Here is a 16,357-nt window from a genome sequence, read left to right on the forward strand (position 1 = left end):
CATATTGAACATCTTTCCATATTGTTGTTGGCCATTTGTATATCATCTTTGGAGAAATGCTATTTCAACTGCATGCCCATTTCTGAACCAGGTTGTTTTTGTTATTGAGTTGTAAAAGTTCTTTATATATTCTGGATATTAACCCCTTACCAAATATATAATTTGTAAATTTTTCTCCCATTCTGTAAGTTGCCTTTGACTTTGTTGATTGCATCCTTTGATGCGCAGAAGTTTTTAAGTTTTATGTAGCCCCGTTTTTTTCTATTTTGCTTTTGTTGTCTTTGCTTTTGGTGGCAGCTGTAAGAATCATTGCCAAATTCAATGCCATGAAGCTTTTCCTCTATGTTTTCTTCTAGGATTTTTATGGTTTATGGTCTTATGTTTAGGTCTTTAATTCATTTTGAGTTAATTTCTTATATATAGGGTCAGGTAAAAGTCTTACTTCAATATTGTACATGGGAATATCCAATTTTTCCAACACCACTTGTTAAAGTGACTGTCCTTTTTAAAGTAATATTTAGGCCTATCTCTGCTTCACAACTACATTGCCTGTTAATCCTGCTGTTAGAATTTTTTTTATTTAATGTACTAATGAAGAAGCATATTACCATATCACATATTTATTTTTAAGTATGTTGATAAATGTGTTTCAGTATAATTCATTTCCCTTGTATGTAATCTTTTAAAATGTATTTTATAAACATATTGGTTTTATGCATTTGTGATATATAATCTTTATTCTTTGCCTATTTATTAGTTTAAACATATTGTAAGAAGGGAGCTATTGATTTCACCAGACTACACAGGGTTTGTAGCCTCAAAACTTATTAAGAATTCAGATTGTTTCAGTAACTCAGACAATGGATGAAGTCTGAACTAGAGCCATGGCAATAAGAAATATGTAAAATCAAGAAATTGACAAATTCAGTATGATTTAATGATTAAATCAATGCCATGACCAATGAGCAGGCAAAGTCCATGATGACCACCAGATTTTTAACTTGGGTGGTATGTAGTTCTGGGAGTCATCGGTGCAGAAGTTTGCATTTAAAACCATGAGAGTATCTGTCATCACCCATAGGGAGAAGGTAGAGGAAAAAATAGGCTACGTTGAAACCAATATTCAAAGATTAGCCAATTCTAATTATCAGCTATGGTGTCATGCAACATATTTGATGTATCAACAAATAAAACTAGTATGTAAAGAATAAAACTTCAACAAGCATTTGGTGGTTAATTGTAAAGGACCATTTGTTATGACTATTCTGCATTTGTAATTTTTGCACCTGCAATTATTTGCATGCAAGACAAATGCAGCTACAGTTGCCTAATTACAGGCACAACCATCCAAAATTGCCCACAAACAATAGCACAAAGATATGCCATCTGTGAAAGTGCAGGAACCCCCCAGACCTTTCCTGTTCTGCATCCTGTAAGGCTTCCCTTTGGCTTCTGTCTTGCCTGGGTTTCATTCTTTCCTGATCTCATACATGCAATTATAGGCTGGTCACTCTAATAAGCGAAGAGTCAGTAGGCCTTTCCTCTTCCCCGACCATTATGCTTCTCGCCCCCCTCCAAATATACAAAATGTACCATAGTATATGCAGACTGAAAACAGAAGCCATTTCTAAAGCACATTATTTGTCTTGTTAGTATGAATAGATTCAATTTTTTATTCACACGTAATTGTACAAGGTAGGCAACTTGAACGCTATAAAGATGAAATCTCATATAAATTTCTGCTCAAAAGTGACAAGAAAATTATTTTACTCTACTTTAAAAAAAGTTTTAGCCATTATTAAAAACACAGCTGTCAGTTTGGATCAAATATATTCCTATTTCCCCATTATATTATTAGGACAATCATGAAATTTAATAATTGTCCCTCGGAGCTTGATTTTCTACAAAAGTGTCATAACACAATCAGTACTATGGCAAATAATTATTGAACAGTGTGAAGATAGTTATGATTTCAGGCGGGAAATATAAAATAATAGATGAGAAATATAAAACCCAGGTTAACACTTGATAAAGATTCTGTTCTCATACAAATGTCAGTAGTAATAAATGTGGGGACCACACAGCCTGCTTTATGAAAATGAAACAGATTCTAGACAGAATAATTTTCTAAGATTTTAATGATATATTTCAAATATTACTTGCTTGTCATTTAATCATATTAAACACTCTGAATCTGATAAATCCTCTGTGATAGAAACAATACACTTTGCAAATGGGAAATTGGATAGTTTATTAGGCTAATGACTAAAACCAGAATGTAACATATATCTCTTCTATGAAATCTGTATTTCTCCACTCTATTTAAGGTGCTTGGAATTGTTATACAGTATTACCATGAAGGTTTCAAGGGCAAATGGAGGCTTCGGAATTCTAAAATGTTCATCAGTGTTTTGTTGTTTTTTTTTTTAATTTAACATATTATAGTGAATAGGAAGTAATATTTTTCTTCTACCACATTTTTCTCTGTGGTACATGACTCACACAGAGAGTTGAAGCCAGAGTTTGACGCCAGCCTTACGTTTATGGGCAATGGGGCATGTTTAAACATTTGGGCATTAGAATACTTAGACATTACAAATATGGTAAAGTATTTTGATCTAGCAAAATAAGTCATGTTAAGAGAAGAATTTATAAAAGGGAAGTTATCACTCTGAAAAGAGAGTTAACTAGAAGCAAAAGATTATTCTGTTATATATAACTGAACATTTCAATGTATGCAATCAAAATTCAAAATATTATTAATGACATGATAAACATTAGCTGTTTGTTTTTACAAGAAGTAGAAGAATATTTTGAGACATTAACAAGGATAATGTTACTCACATCCTGAGCTACCGTTTGTTGACACGAGAGTCAAGTTGGAAGGCCACGGATTCCGAACAATATCTTGCCAATGAATTGTGTCTGTGTAACAAAGAAATTTGTTCTGGTCTACATAGACTCCACCATTAAGGATTTCTGTATTAAAACAAACAAACATATTTCTCGTCAAACTTTTTGTTGATGAAAAGATAGTCAATAAAAGTTATTTATTCTTAAATGATTTTCAATGTTAAATTAGAATTATTTTGTTAATAGCCAAGATATTTTTTTTAAAGATCATTACTGGGTCACATAAATTGATTGCAGAAATTGGAAAAAAAATTGGAAAATACAGAGAAAAACAACCATCCATAACACAAATACTCAGAGAAACATTTCATAGTTTGGTATAGATACTCTCAGTCTCTTTCCTTTTTTTAATCCTCCGAACTTGGAATAACATTGCATGCAATATTTCAAAACGTACTAGTTTTGTCTAATATTAAGTGATGAGTATTTAATGTTAATTAAATATTATTCTACATTATTTCTAATGAGAATACAATATGCCAGAGCATAACGTAAATAATATTTATTTAACTAATCCTCTTTTTTTGGTCATTTAACTCATCTGTCTCTCTTAAGAAAAAATTCTTTCAGTCAATGTGACATTGGCGAGTCAGTAGGTAAGTGATTAAAACAAAATGAAAGCTAAAATTAATTTCTCAATCAGAAAAATGTTCTTTGATCCTCTCAAATGGAATCGATAGAATTGCCAATTATTCTTTAAGAAGAACACAAAGCAAGACATAATGAAAACCCCATGGTTCACTGGAACAATGACAGGACCATGGGATAAAATTCATTAAAGCCAATTTTTACTTGATTCTCTATTTATCACTGGCTTTGATCAGCTAACTTGTTTCCCCTGAACGATGGCTGACCGTATATGTAAATTCTCTTTCACATTGCTTTAAGTTATCCAGAAAAAAAAAAAGGAAAAAGAAGTAGATATTTTCTCTGCAAACACTAATCTTTTTTTTTTAAATACCATTCTTTTACTTGAAGAAATTGTTGGTTAGAAATACACATAACATCTTCCTACCCAATATTTACCACATCTTTCTCTCTTATCTCTTAAGAGAAATTATATCTGAGTCCATTAAACATTGCTACAAGTAACAAAAAACAGTTAACAATAGTTTATGTAGATAGGGAATGATTTTCTCACATAATAAGAAACCTATAGGAGGTAGTAGTGTCCAGAGTACCTACATCTGCTTTGGGTCCTGTTTTTATTCATCCCAAACCCAAAAAGGTTGCTGTATCTAAAAATGTCTGGGGACACCTGGGTGGCTCAGTCACTTAAGCTTCTGACTTGGACTCAGGTCATGATCTCATAGCTCCTTAGCCCAAGGCTCATGTCGGGCTGTCTGTTGTCAATGCAGAGCCTGCTTCAGATCCTCTGTCCCCAGTCTCTCTGCCCCTCCACCCCCGTTCACTCTCTTTCTCTCTCAAAAATAAATATTAAAGAAAAGGTGTCTATCTGAATTCAAGGTAAGATGAAAACAGAAGAGCAAGCAAGAGACATTCTTTTGACGAGATGCTCTCTCCAAGGATTATGTCTGCTTTTTATTGGTCAGAACAATATCCCCTGACCATTCCCACTGCAAGAGGTTGAGTGGACATATTGCTGCTTGAACAAAACTTCAAGAAGCAGTATTAGTGAGGAAGGAGAGGGACATAAATTTTGAGAAGGTAATCACTCTATTTTCCATAATGGCCTTGAAAAAAAAATCTTTCTTGTGCAGTATCCCAAGCAAAAATTGTAAGAGTCACGTTAAGCCAAAGAGGGTGATAAAAGAATGAAAGGAACACGTGACACCATAAGAGGGGTATTTGTAGAAGTGAGATGGGTGAGCACATCTCAATTGCCTTATTGCATTGCATGTATAAAATGCACCAAATTAATTTTGACATTGCCAGGGTTTCCACATTTAAAATCTCCTATTCTCATGATCAATCCTTTCACCGACTATTGGTTCCATTTTCTCAGGTGAGGAAAAAAAAGGAAACAAAAAGAAATTAGGTCATCTCTCCACTTCTAAAGCCCAGTTCATTATTGTTCATGACCTAACCATACAATCCTCATCAAAGTAGAAGGGAGATGTAAGACGTACAGAAGATTGTGAAATGGATTTCTACATTAATGTTTGGCATTAAGTTTCTATCTATAAAATGTGACGATCTCATACTAATAGCTTTCTCATGAGACATTAGGTGATGCTCTTCTGCTCTAGGAATAATTCTTCATTAGGTGACAAAGAAAGATTTTGACTGCTATCCAGGAAATGAAGGTTATTTTTCAGTTTACATTCGGAAAAGTTCTACTTTAAAAAGAAATGTGAGGAGAAAAGATAATAGCTCAAATATTGTAGAAAGAGTATATTTTTCAGGATTCACATTATAATTCAAACAGTTCATACTGAAGGAACACAATATCCATCTGTAACTTCCTATCTAAAAATATTCAAATAGAATCAGATTATATTATACTGAATAATAATCTCATCAAATCCCCTTCTTCAACAATATTAATCTGCTACCAATGTTGAAATTTGTTTCTCAGAAATATTCTGCTCAAGAGCTTGGTTTTTACTTGGAAAAGTATTTAGAAAGGAAGCAATAATAATTCAAGTTTAATCTTTAATTAATCTTTAATAATAATTCAAGTTGAAATCTCAAACTACGACTACAATCATGATCAACTTGGATAACACCCTAAATTCAAAACCAACCATCTGGTAACAATTCTGGTCAGGAAGATTTATAAATTTCTAGTATTTAATGATGTATTTATAAGGCACATATAGTCTGTTCGTTTATGTGTGTATTTTTCCTGAAAATAGTATTTTCCTTCATGCTTGGCTTAGATTGTATTCTGTTGGTGAGTGTCAAAACACCACAATCAGAAAAATGTATATTTTACTGACATTTATAGCATAGTTTTAATGTATACTTTATCTTGTATTTTCTTTTGATCAATTCAGTTACCTAAATATAGGATAGGAAATAATGTTAATATTGTACTTATTCATTGGTATAGTTTACATTGATTTTATAATGTTATACAATTTTTTAAACATTAATGTAATATGTTTTGTGGTGAAATATTAAATTGGATTTATTTCTGAACTAAGAAAGATGCTAGGGGAATATACTGACCTGTAAGAAAGTTGTTAAGGACACAGATTATTTACTAGACAAAAGGGATCCCTAATGTTTTTGCCTTGGTTGACTATAAGCTGCATTTTTAGATTAGAAAGCGGGACAAGAATTAGAAAAACAAAAGCTTGGTAAGACATTTATCCAGGAAGATACCAGAAGAACGTCTGATTATACTTTAGATTTCTTTGCCAACATACAAGAACAGCAGAGTTGTATGCAAGTTCCATGAAAGGCTTATTGGACGGTACCATCTGTGTTACACCAAGAACTTCCCTTCCGTTAGAAGGGAATAAAGTAAGGGGTGCCCGGGTTGCTCAGCCAGCTAAGTGTCTGACTTCAGCTCAGGTCATGATCTCACTGGTTAGTGAGTTCAAGCCCCATGTCAGGCTCTGTGCTGACAGCTTGGAACCTGTGAGCTTTTGAGTCTGGACCTGCTTCAGACTCTGTATCTCCCTCTCTCTCTGCACCTCCCCCACTCACACACACACACACACACACACACACTCTCTCTCTCTCTCTCTCTCTCTCTCTCTCTCAAATAAATAAATAAATAAATAAATAAATAAATAAATAAACATTTAAAAAATAATGCAACAAAGTGATTCTTAAAATTTTAAACCATGACAAAAAAGAGGAATTCTAAGTAAGATAGAAAATGTTGTGCAAATGTATGATTTTCAAATAAAGATGCACAAAGCCTAGAAAAGTGAAAAGACATAAATAATGTTGAATAAATAAATGAGTTCAAGGTAAATCCCATTCCATTGTATTTGACTTCCATGGTAGGAAATATATCACAGAAAATTCAGAAAAACACAAATAGATTCTTGGTCATTGCAATAATTGATAGAAAAAAAACCTGGTATATATTTTTTTAAATCATAGCCAGCAAGTTTACAAAACAGAACTGTGTCTTTTTAATAAATGCCACAATTGAATATCATAACATATGAAATTGATATTCTATGAAAAAGTATCATTTAATTATTTAAAAATTCATGTAAACACTTAAACAGTTTTGTGTCTCAAACATTTCCTACTAGATTAACGCATGCAAGTCAAGTAAAAAAAAATTGAATCCTTTTGCAAATAGAATAAGTAAATTGTAATCCACATTACTCTCCAATATGTTGAATTTAACATATATAGTACATAATTTATATTTGAAATATTAGACTAAACTCCATGAAGGCAAGGGATATTTTTTCAGTGCTGTATCTATATATATCAAACCTGAAGCAATAGCTAATCAACAAATATTTGTTAAATTGAACTTAAAAGAGAAAAGTTACGTGGAATTTGCTACCAACATTGATCAATTAACTTCTGTTGTAGCTCTTAATTTTAAATTATATTCTGATCAGATCAAAGTAAAAATGGAAGTTATTTTTTTTTTCCCATAAACACTACAGGTTATCTGAACTGGTTCTACATTTTCAGAGGTCATTTCTGTTTTGGTCTAAACTGTATCCCCAGTGTCGAGCAAAAAGCAGATACATGATAAATATTTGCTTCATGAAATAAGATATAATATCTTGATTATAGGAAACCATATATGAGTAGGCCAATAAATATATAGTATCTTGAATATAGGGAAAATTAAAAATATAAATGTGAAGGTAGAGTTTTTGTAGGTTAAAAGATAAATAGCTTTTATTATATAAAATGTTTATAATTGATAATATAAAAAATTATGCAAGTAGTATGTTTGATATTTTAAATCACAGTTAGTTACATTCATTGGTATCCCTAAATCTGTCCTGTGCATCAAATTCTATTATCATTTATCAAGTAAAAAATGATGATTTTGAGCTATCCTGGACACACCAAATTTCCTGAAACCTGTGCAAATTATCTAGCCATATGTTACACAAAGTCGAAAAGCATGTTTTTATATTGAACTGTAAATCTACCTCATATGGTTCCTTAAATTCTTTTTTAGAAAGGTGTAAAGTGCCAATATGACATTTTACAAAGGACATAAAGTACTTGCGCCTTAGCTTTCCAATCCATAAAGATTGTCCATTTGACTGACCATTACTTCCCTTGATTTCCCATTTGCATGAGTCTAATGAAGAAGGAAATGTTTGTGTTATTTAAATAAGTTTTTCACATTCTTCATTTCTTTTCAAATGCTAGTTTTTATAGTGAATTTGAGGATGAGTAACCATTAAGACAATCGTTGACATTTTGCAAATATATTCTCTCAAAAGAAAACGTGATAAAATACCAAATCATGGCTTTATTCCCCTTGCCTCTTTTGGAATAGCCTAATTGTGATGTAGCATCCCTGCTGAAAATACAGATTAATATGACCTCCTTACTTAGTTTAAGAAGTCGACAAAATTGCTTTGACCTCATGCACAATTTGCAACTATTTCATAAAATAAATAAGATTGAATGTCTTTCTCTTGTTTTTTTTTTACAAAATAAAGATGATAATTTTAAATGCAATTTGCCATATTCCACTATAGTCTACATGATTGGTATCAACAGTAAACATTTTACTTCTACTCACAAAGCTTCCAAAGATAATAGTATAAGAAAGTCAAATAAACAAGAAGGAAATATCTAACCTCAATCCCTGATTATACATCTAAATGCCTTATTTTGCATGGGCACAGATACAGGTCAACCTTAGAATTAAAATGATAATCAGAATAAATAAAGATTAGAGATATTGCACTTGTCTAATTACCATGGTAATGTCTGAATAATCCATATATCAGACTTATATTGCCTATCCAAACCAAAGGTCACAATCATGAAATCAAAATCCAAAGTGGCAAAAGTCCATTTTCCAAGATGAAGCTATAGGAAGAAGTCACTGGGTTTTTTCAGACATAAAGCAATGTATCTTTCTCACTGTCATCACCTTACGCCACACAAGTCTGTTGGCAGATAATGATACAAAAGTAATATAGCTCACACCATCCACCTGTGATACTTAATACATCATCTCTGGAATGGACTTGGTCCAAAGATTCCCATATCTTTCTCAAACCCAGACCTTTCAGCTGGGAGCACAATGAATTGCTGCTACCCCACTGGGTCAGCCCTCAAGGTTCATTATTAATAAGCTGAGACTCTAAAGGCTAATGAGAAGCGGGTGCTTGAGGAGACAATGGCTCATTCATCATCAATCAAGCTTTGAAGTTTTTATACAGATGATTTAAGGAGAGTTGAAGTGTGCAAAATTGAAATGTCACATTTGTATTGGGAGTGGGGAGAGGGTGATAATGTAAATGAGTGATGTAACCTTCTGTATTTCAGCTCAATGATCAGAGTCAAAAGCTCATGGATGCGGATTCTGAATGAATGCTAGGAAATAACAGTGGACAGTTTTTCGACCCAAGCAAGGCAATTTCAAAAAGAAATGATTAGATTCATTGGCTGAAAATCAGATTAAAATAGAAAATAATAGCAAAAATATCTTGATTCCAATTGAATGGAGCTCAGTAATGCTCTCCAAAATGTTTCAGTGTATAATTTGTAGCTTTCATTATGTTTCAGCTCAAGTCCTAACTCCTCTGAGAAGTCCACTATGACTGTCTAGTTTTTGGAGGTTAACTACTTATAACACTGATTATCTGAACCACTCACTTAACAGAGCAAATACTCCCCACCTTCTTTATTCTTTTGTGTACTTGTCTTATCCCCCCTATTGTAAACCTCTAGAGGATAAGAACCGTGACATACATCTTTCTGTTGCATTAGTGCCAAAAAAGAAATAGAATTTCAAATGTTTTTGATAATTATAATGACAATCACAACATCTTGAGAACATGACTGACATTTGTAAAAAGTTGTTAGCTGCTGACTTGGTGGCATAATATAAGTGATATTTCCTCCTCATGTACTAGATAATGCTCACATTAGAAGTCACATAAAATGTTGAATAAAATTAGTGTAATTTTAATGTATTAATTCTTCCTATCAGGGAAGTAGTAATCCACTTAAACTCACTGGAGTTCTCTGGAAAATTTTAAAAATAAATTTTGTCTTGTAACTGTCTTTGAATTATGAATAAGAGATTTCCTTCTCAAATTGTTCTCTAACTTCATTACATAATTCTGTTGTATGTGCCAACATGTTTAATATTTTCCTCTAATAATTTCTCCCAAACTTGTACTCCCCCTGTTCCTTATTTCAGTTAAAATCAGAATAGCATGCTGTAAAAGTCAATTAGACTCCAAACTTGACACTTGTCATTAATTCATTCAACTCTATATTTAACTGGTCATGATATTCTATGTAAAATTTCTCATAATGTCTCTTGATTTATCCCATTCTTTTTACATCCACTGCTATTCCTTAATTCAGATTCTACCACCTCATACCAGATTAAACTTTTTTCCTTCTAGATCACCCTCCCCACAAATTCATCTTGCATATTAGAGTCATAATACATTCTATACTACAGGTAGGTAGATACATATACTATATAAGTAAGTGGCTGGTCAGATAAGATAGATATATATGCTATAGGTAGGTGGCTGGGTAGATAGGTAGATGATAGATAAATCTATCTTCCACTTTCAGGGCTTTGAGTGCAAAGACAATAACACTGAATCTAGATAACTGGGTAAAACTAAGTTCAAAATCTAGTTTTCTGTTTGCAAGATGTATGACCTTGAAGGCCTTTATGAAACTCAGTTTGCTCAACTCTATAATGGAAGTAATGGAAATATTGGACTCACAGTATCAGTCACACAGTTGTTGATTATACTATACTTTATAATTAGTAATTACTTAAGTAGTTTACTCATTGGTATAAACAAGAGTAGTTCTTTTTCTATGTATTCATATTAACTTTGTATTACTTAGTATTATATTATATTTTAAAGAAGATAGAGATTTATTTATTTACTTAAATCTCTAATGTCTTTAAAATATAACATAACACTATTTATTTACTTATTTATTTTCAGTTCATATAAAAGTCTGTCTTGGTGATTCAAAGCTATTATGGATAATTCACAGTCATCAGGGTCCCAGAATCCATTCCATCTTATTGCTCCACAATCTTTAATAAAAGAGGCATTTCTACCTGGTAACTCCCATGCAAAAGATGAAGGAAAGCATGAAGAACAGAGGATGAACACATGCTGTCTCTTAAGGAAGGTCCGTGCACTCACTCACTGAACAAGGACTAATTCCGTACCTTCCTTGTGCCGAGCTGTTAGCTACGTGAATTTATTCATGAGTGGTCATATGATGAGCTAAACTTCATATATTGTTTAAAAGCAAGTCGGTGGTAATGGATGTTGGGACACAACAAGCAGTTTCTGTCATACTGACTCAAAAGAAAGCTCCCTGGATCTTCTGGATACTTATAAAACATAAATCTTGTAACTTCAACAAATATTTTTTTTCAAACTTTATCACTGAAGTATAACATATGTACACAGATGTACATATATCATATACAATGCATTTTTACAAACGGAACATACTTATGTAGCCAGCTCCCAGATCAAGAAATAGAATAGTCCATCATCATAGAAGCCTTCCTTACGCTTTCTTCCTCACATCATTCCCTCAAGGAATCTTTCTTTCTTTCTTATCTGGCTCTACTTTGCTCAGCACTATGTTTACAAAATTCATCCACATTGTTCATTTTCATTGCTATTCGGTACTGAATGCTTTGTCCATTCTACACTGATGGACCTTTGAATACCTTCCACATTTGGGCTATTACAAATAGTGCTACTATTAACATCCTAGAATATGACTTTTGGTAATCATATGTACACATTTATACTGCATACATACTTAGAAATGTAATTGTTGGACCATAGTGACAATCAGTTTTCCAAAGTACTTTTTACCAATTTATATTCCCATCAGTAGTGTTTGAGCAATCTACTTGCTTCTTAATCTTGTCAACCCCTATTTCTTTTCTTTCTTGTTTCTTGTTCCCCACCACCACCCCCCACCCCCGCCATGGTAGCCATTCTGATTGGTGTGATGTGGTATCACTTTAATTTTCACTTCCCCAATTATTAATTTAGTCTCAAATATTATTTTTAAAGTGTGGTTTTCATGTAAGAGGTTGTTGTTTACTTGAGGAAGGGTCTTTCAATGGTGAAACACTTACTGTGTGTAAGTGAAACACTTTCACAAATGTGAAACACTTTGTGTTTCCACAAAGCACTGTGGAAAACCTGATCTCTATTTGAGGTTATTAACAAACAATTGAGTAAATTAACAAACCAGATGCTACCCTCCTAACTATTTGGCTTTTTGTTGGGGAATGTGACTCAATGTTTCAAAAATAATACTTTAAGATATATTAGAAAATATATTAAAACTATACCAATAATTATATAAACAAAGAACAAAGTATGAATTCTGAAAGATGAATGAAAAATTCAAAGTAAATATCTCTCTGATAAAGATGAACATAATCAAAGGTATATAAAAAGACTGAGAAATTCATTATCTTTTGATCTTTACATAAAGATCAAATATTTTTATTCCTCTATCTACTAGAAAACCCTCATTACAGACAACAATCCTCTTAAATAACTGCTCCAAGTTTCCAGAAAATGTAATAGCTTCAGTAGAACAAATCAGTAGAGTTCAATGTTTTCATTACCAATAAGAGGGAAAGTCATATTAGTACCCAGAAATGATTTGTCTCTTTTATTTATAGGCTTTAATACAATAAGCCTGGGATATGTTGCAAGGTCACTTTCAAATATCTCACCTACAATATTAGTTTGTATAGTTTTAATAATTCTTCTCACAATGTGTGATTTCCTCACTACTTCTTTAGAGTATTTCAGAAAAGTATAATTGTCCCGATGACAGTAATGACAAATAATATTGTTATGTATATTTGTTGCTGGCAAGCTAAGACTTGAAATAAAAGGTAAAGCAAGAGAAAGAAGAATGACTTAATCTTGTAAAATGATTATAATATTATTTCAAACATCAGGATTTTTTAAAGGCTATATAAAAATACTAAAAATATCATATACATATCTTGGAGACCTGGGTGTCCTTGCTAAAAGGTCTATTTGTTAAAGTGATGTTAAAAATAATAAATAAAAACACCATTTTACAAAATAAGAAAGTAAATAAGTCACAAAATAAGATTTCCCAGAAGCTGATACTATGACACTTTAAAAACTCACATTTAGGTCTAAATCAAATTAAGTCGATTTTTTAGAATAGAGTTTTAATCTGGAGAAAATTAGGAAAAAATGATTGAATAGGAGTATCATTTTATAAAGCATTGGTTTCAAAATGTGAAATATCAAATAGCATGGCAAAACACAGAAATATCTTTGTACTTAGATTAGTTTGTATGAAGTTTTAAATTATTATACATTACATGCAGTAAACTACATGAATCTTAAGCTCTCTGTTTTACATATGCATGCATACAGTGTTTGTACATCTATATCCATGTAACTGCAACCCAGATAAGGACACAGAAAATTGCTGCCACTTCAGAAATTTTCCCTTAATCCTTCCCAATCAAGCCCCCAAAGCCACTGTTCTGACTTCCGTCACCATAGGTTACTTTTGCCTGTGTATTAAGCTTATACAAGTGGAATCATGCACTACATATTTTTTCTTGCCTTCTTTTATTCAAAATAATGTTTTTGAGATTATTTATGCTGTTGCCTGTACTAGTAATTTGTTCATTTTTATTGTCTACTGTTCCATTATATGAATATGCCACAATTTATTTATAGACTAGTTAATTTTTTAAGCACATCTTTGTTATTTTTTTTTACCTGTGTGATTTCAGACATGTTACAGTTTCTTTTCTACTATCTATAAAATAGGAACAATGATATTTACTTTGCTTGGTTATATTGAGAATTACAATTACGTATATAAAGCATCTGGTACTCAAAAAATGGTAGCTATTTCAAATTAAGTTATTAATGTACATCAGGAACCTCCTTTATCCAAAGCATTTACAAAAATATACACATTGGTTGAAGCCTGGATCTTTGGGGAGGTGAGAAGACCAAGTGAAAACGTCTGAGAATCACGTGAAACCTTCATAAGTGAAGTTTGGTGCATAGTGTAGTAATTTTAGAACTAGATACATTGAACTAAAATATTATTACATGTACTTCAAATTTGGTTAATAAAAAATTGGGCTATCTGTATTTCATAAGGCAGATTGTTCCCGAGAACAAGAACATAAATTCTGTAACTACTATTTTTCCCACACTGAGTAATCCTGGATACCTAGTTGAGTTAACCCTTTGAGTCATTTCTTGTCATGTCGGTAACTACATTCTGTGACAACATTTAGAGCTGTTAGATTTCCCTCTGTTTAATTCAGGGTGGCACATAGATCACAGGTTGCAATGTCTCTGCTGGCAATTTCCTGGTGACCTTTCCATTCATTGCCACTACTACTGTGCTGCAAAGAAATGAGAGTAAATGCCAAAGGACAGAGGCATGTAAACTGAGCCCTCCTCTTCAATTGGAAGGGTCTGACATTTTTACTGCAGCAGGATGGATTAATTAGGAAACACAGAACGCAACTAAACACATCTTGTGGCTCAGGGTTGAGCAGGGAGGTGGGACTGCTCCACAGTTCTGTTTAAATTTATTAAATTTTTAAAATTAAATCAATAAAATGCATAATAAAAATTAGATGCGTAACAAGCATTACTATAATAATATCGCTGCTTTATATAAGGAAACAAAGGCCATTACTCTGGAAGAAAGACAAAATGTAATCAAATACTATATTTGCTCAGAGATTTTAAGAGTTAAAGGTACATATTTAAAATATCTGAGGGAAAAAAAACAAAAATTTCTGCAGAAAGTATGTATATCATTTCTAATGAATCATTATATCCTATGATTCCTAGAACCACTCTCATTTTTCCCCATTATAAATATTATTTTCATATCATGACATTCAATGTCAGAATAGGATCTGCTAGCCTTGGTATAGTTGTGTAACTTTATTATCATGTCTTCTAGGTTCAGATGCACTTTTATTCTAAATTTCTTCTTTCTAATGTTTATTTATTTTTGAAAGAGAGAGAGAGACAGAGACAGAGGCAGAGTATGAGTGGTGAAGGGACAGAGAGGGAGACACAGAATCCGAAGCAGGCTCCAGGCTCCAAGCTGTCAGCACAGAGCCCGACACGGGGCTCGAACTCATGGACCGTGAGATCATGACCTGAGCCGAAGTCAGATGCTCAACCGACTGAGCCACTCAGGCACCCCAAGAAGCACTTTTATTCTAGATGCATTTCTATTCCATTTTCTTCGGTTAATAAATAGGATTCAAAATTTATTTCAGATACTTGGCTGCTCTTTGAGGCTGGACATAAAGAAATGATTCAAGTGTCAATATGCCTCACAATGTCAGATGGCTCAGTCAACTACCAACATTCAAGAAGAGAAGACTTCTAGTACATAAATTCTGCACAGGCTATTGTGTGAGACAGGATAACCACGTCTCCACCAAAGTTACCTGTAGGCATTCAGTCACACCACTTATTCTCTCTAAGCCTTAGTCCTTTATCTATAAAATAGATATTAATAATACCTCTCTGCTAGGGCAAGTGTAAGGAGAAAGAGTTCACATACGTAAATGCTCACCATAGGGTCTGTTATAGAGCAAATGTTCAATTGATGCATCATTATTATTAGGAAAACAGGAAAAGTTCTCTGGCCAGCAAATTTCTTCTATCCTGCTTAACTATCTTTTCTGTTTGCTCTCATAAATAAACACACTTCTGAGAGAGCTAGAACAGGGGCAGTATAATTAGGCAAAATTAGAATATGTAGGTTTGTGTTTGCTTATTTTTAAAAGTTTATTTATTTATTATTTTTCATTTTAAAAAATTAGTTTCAACTTATATGAGTTTCAGATGCCTTTTAGAATGTTCTGGACATCCATAAAATTACTTAACATCCTTACATTCAGAATTTTCTTTTTCTGGGTGGGACTTTATGCCCCAATGGCATAACAAATGAGACGCAAAATGATTAAGGAAGGTGCTGAATACTTCACACAATAGGGGTCAAGCTCGGATTCAAATGCCTGCATAACAGGCTCCAAAGCCCATGGTTAACCACTTCACTCTAGTGCCTCTTGGTAAATGCTACCATTACCTGGACATCTTTATAATGCAATATTTCTCTTAATCCTTACAGAAGTCCTACCGGGTAATTATTACTAGTCTTATTTTACAGAAGTTTAGAGAGCTAAATAACTGGTGAGAGTTCTAGAGAACTAGGATTCCAACTCATTAACTGCTGGGTTGAGATCCTGCTTTTAAACCTTTTATTCTTCCACAATAGAAGAAAA

General features: G+C 32.8%; 1 protein-coding gene across 4 annotated transcripts in view; it reads right to left on the reverse strand.

The window, feature by feature from the left end:
• The window catches only part of ERBB4 (erb-b2 receptor tyrosine kinase 4), a 1,144,797-nt gene that overhangs the window by 379,633 nt on the left and 748,807 nt on the right, over positions 1-16,357 (reverse strand). For all 4 annotated transcript variants that reach the window (XM_043577726.1, XM_043577724.1, XM_043577727.1 and 1 more), the window contains exon 4: positions 2,845-2,979. In XM_043577726.1, coding sequence (XP_043433661.1) covers positions 2,845-2,979 — 135 coding nt within the window. The remainder of the gene's footprint in view (positions 1-2,844; positions 2,980-16,357) is intronic.

The sequence above is a fragment of the Prionailurus bengalensis genome, chromosome C1, assembly GCF_016509475.1.
Source record: "Prionailurus bengalensis isolate Pbe53 chromosome C1, Fcat_Pben_1.1_paternal_pri, whole genome shotgun sequence".
NCBI classification, from domain to species: domain Eukaryota; kingdom Metazoa; phylum Chordata; class Mammalia; order Carnivora; family Felidae; genus Prionailurus; species Prionailurus bengalensis.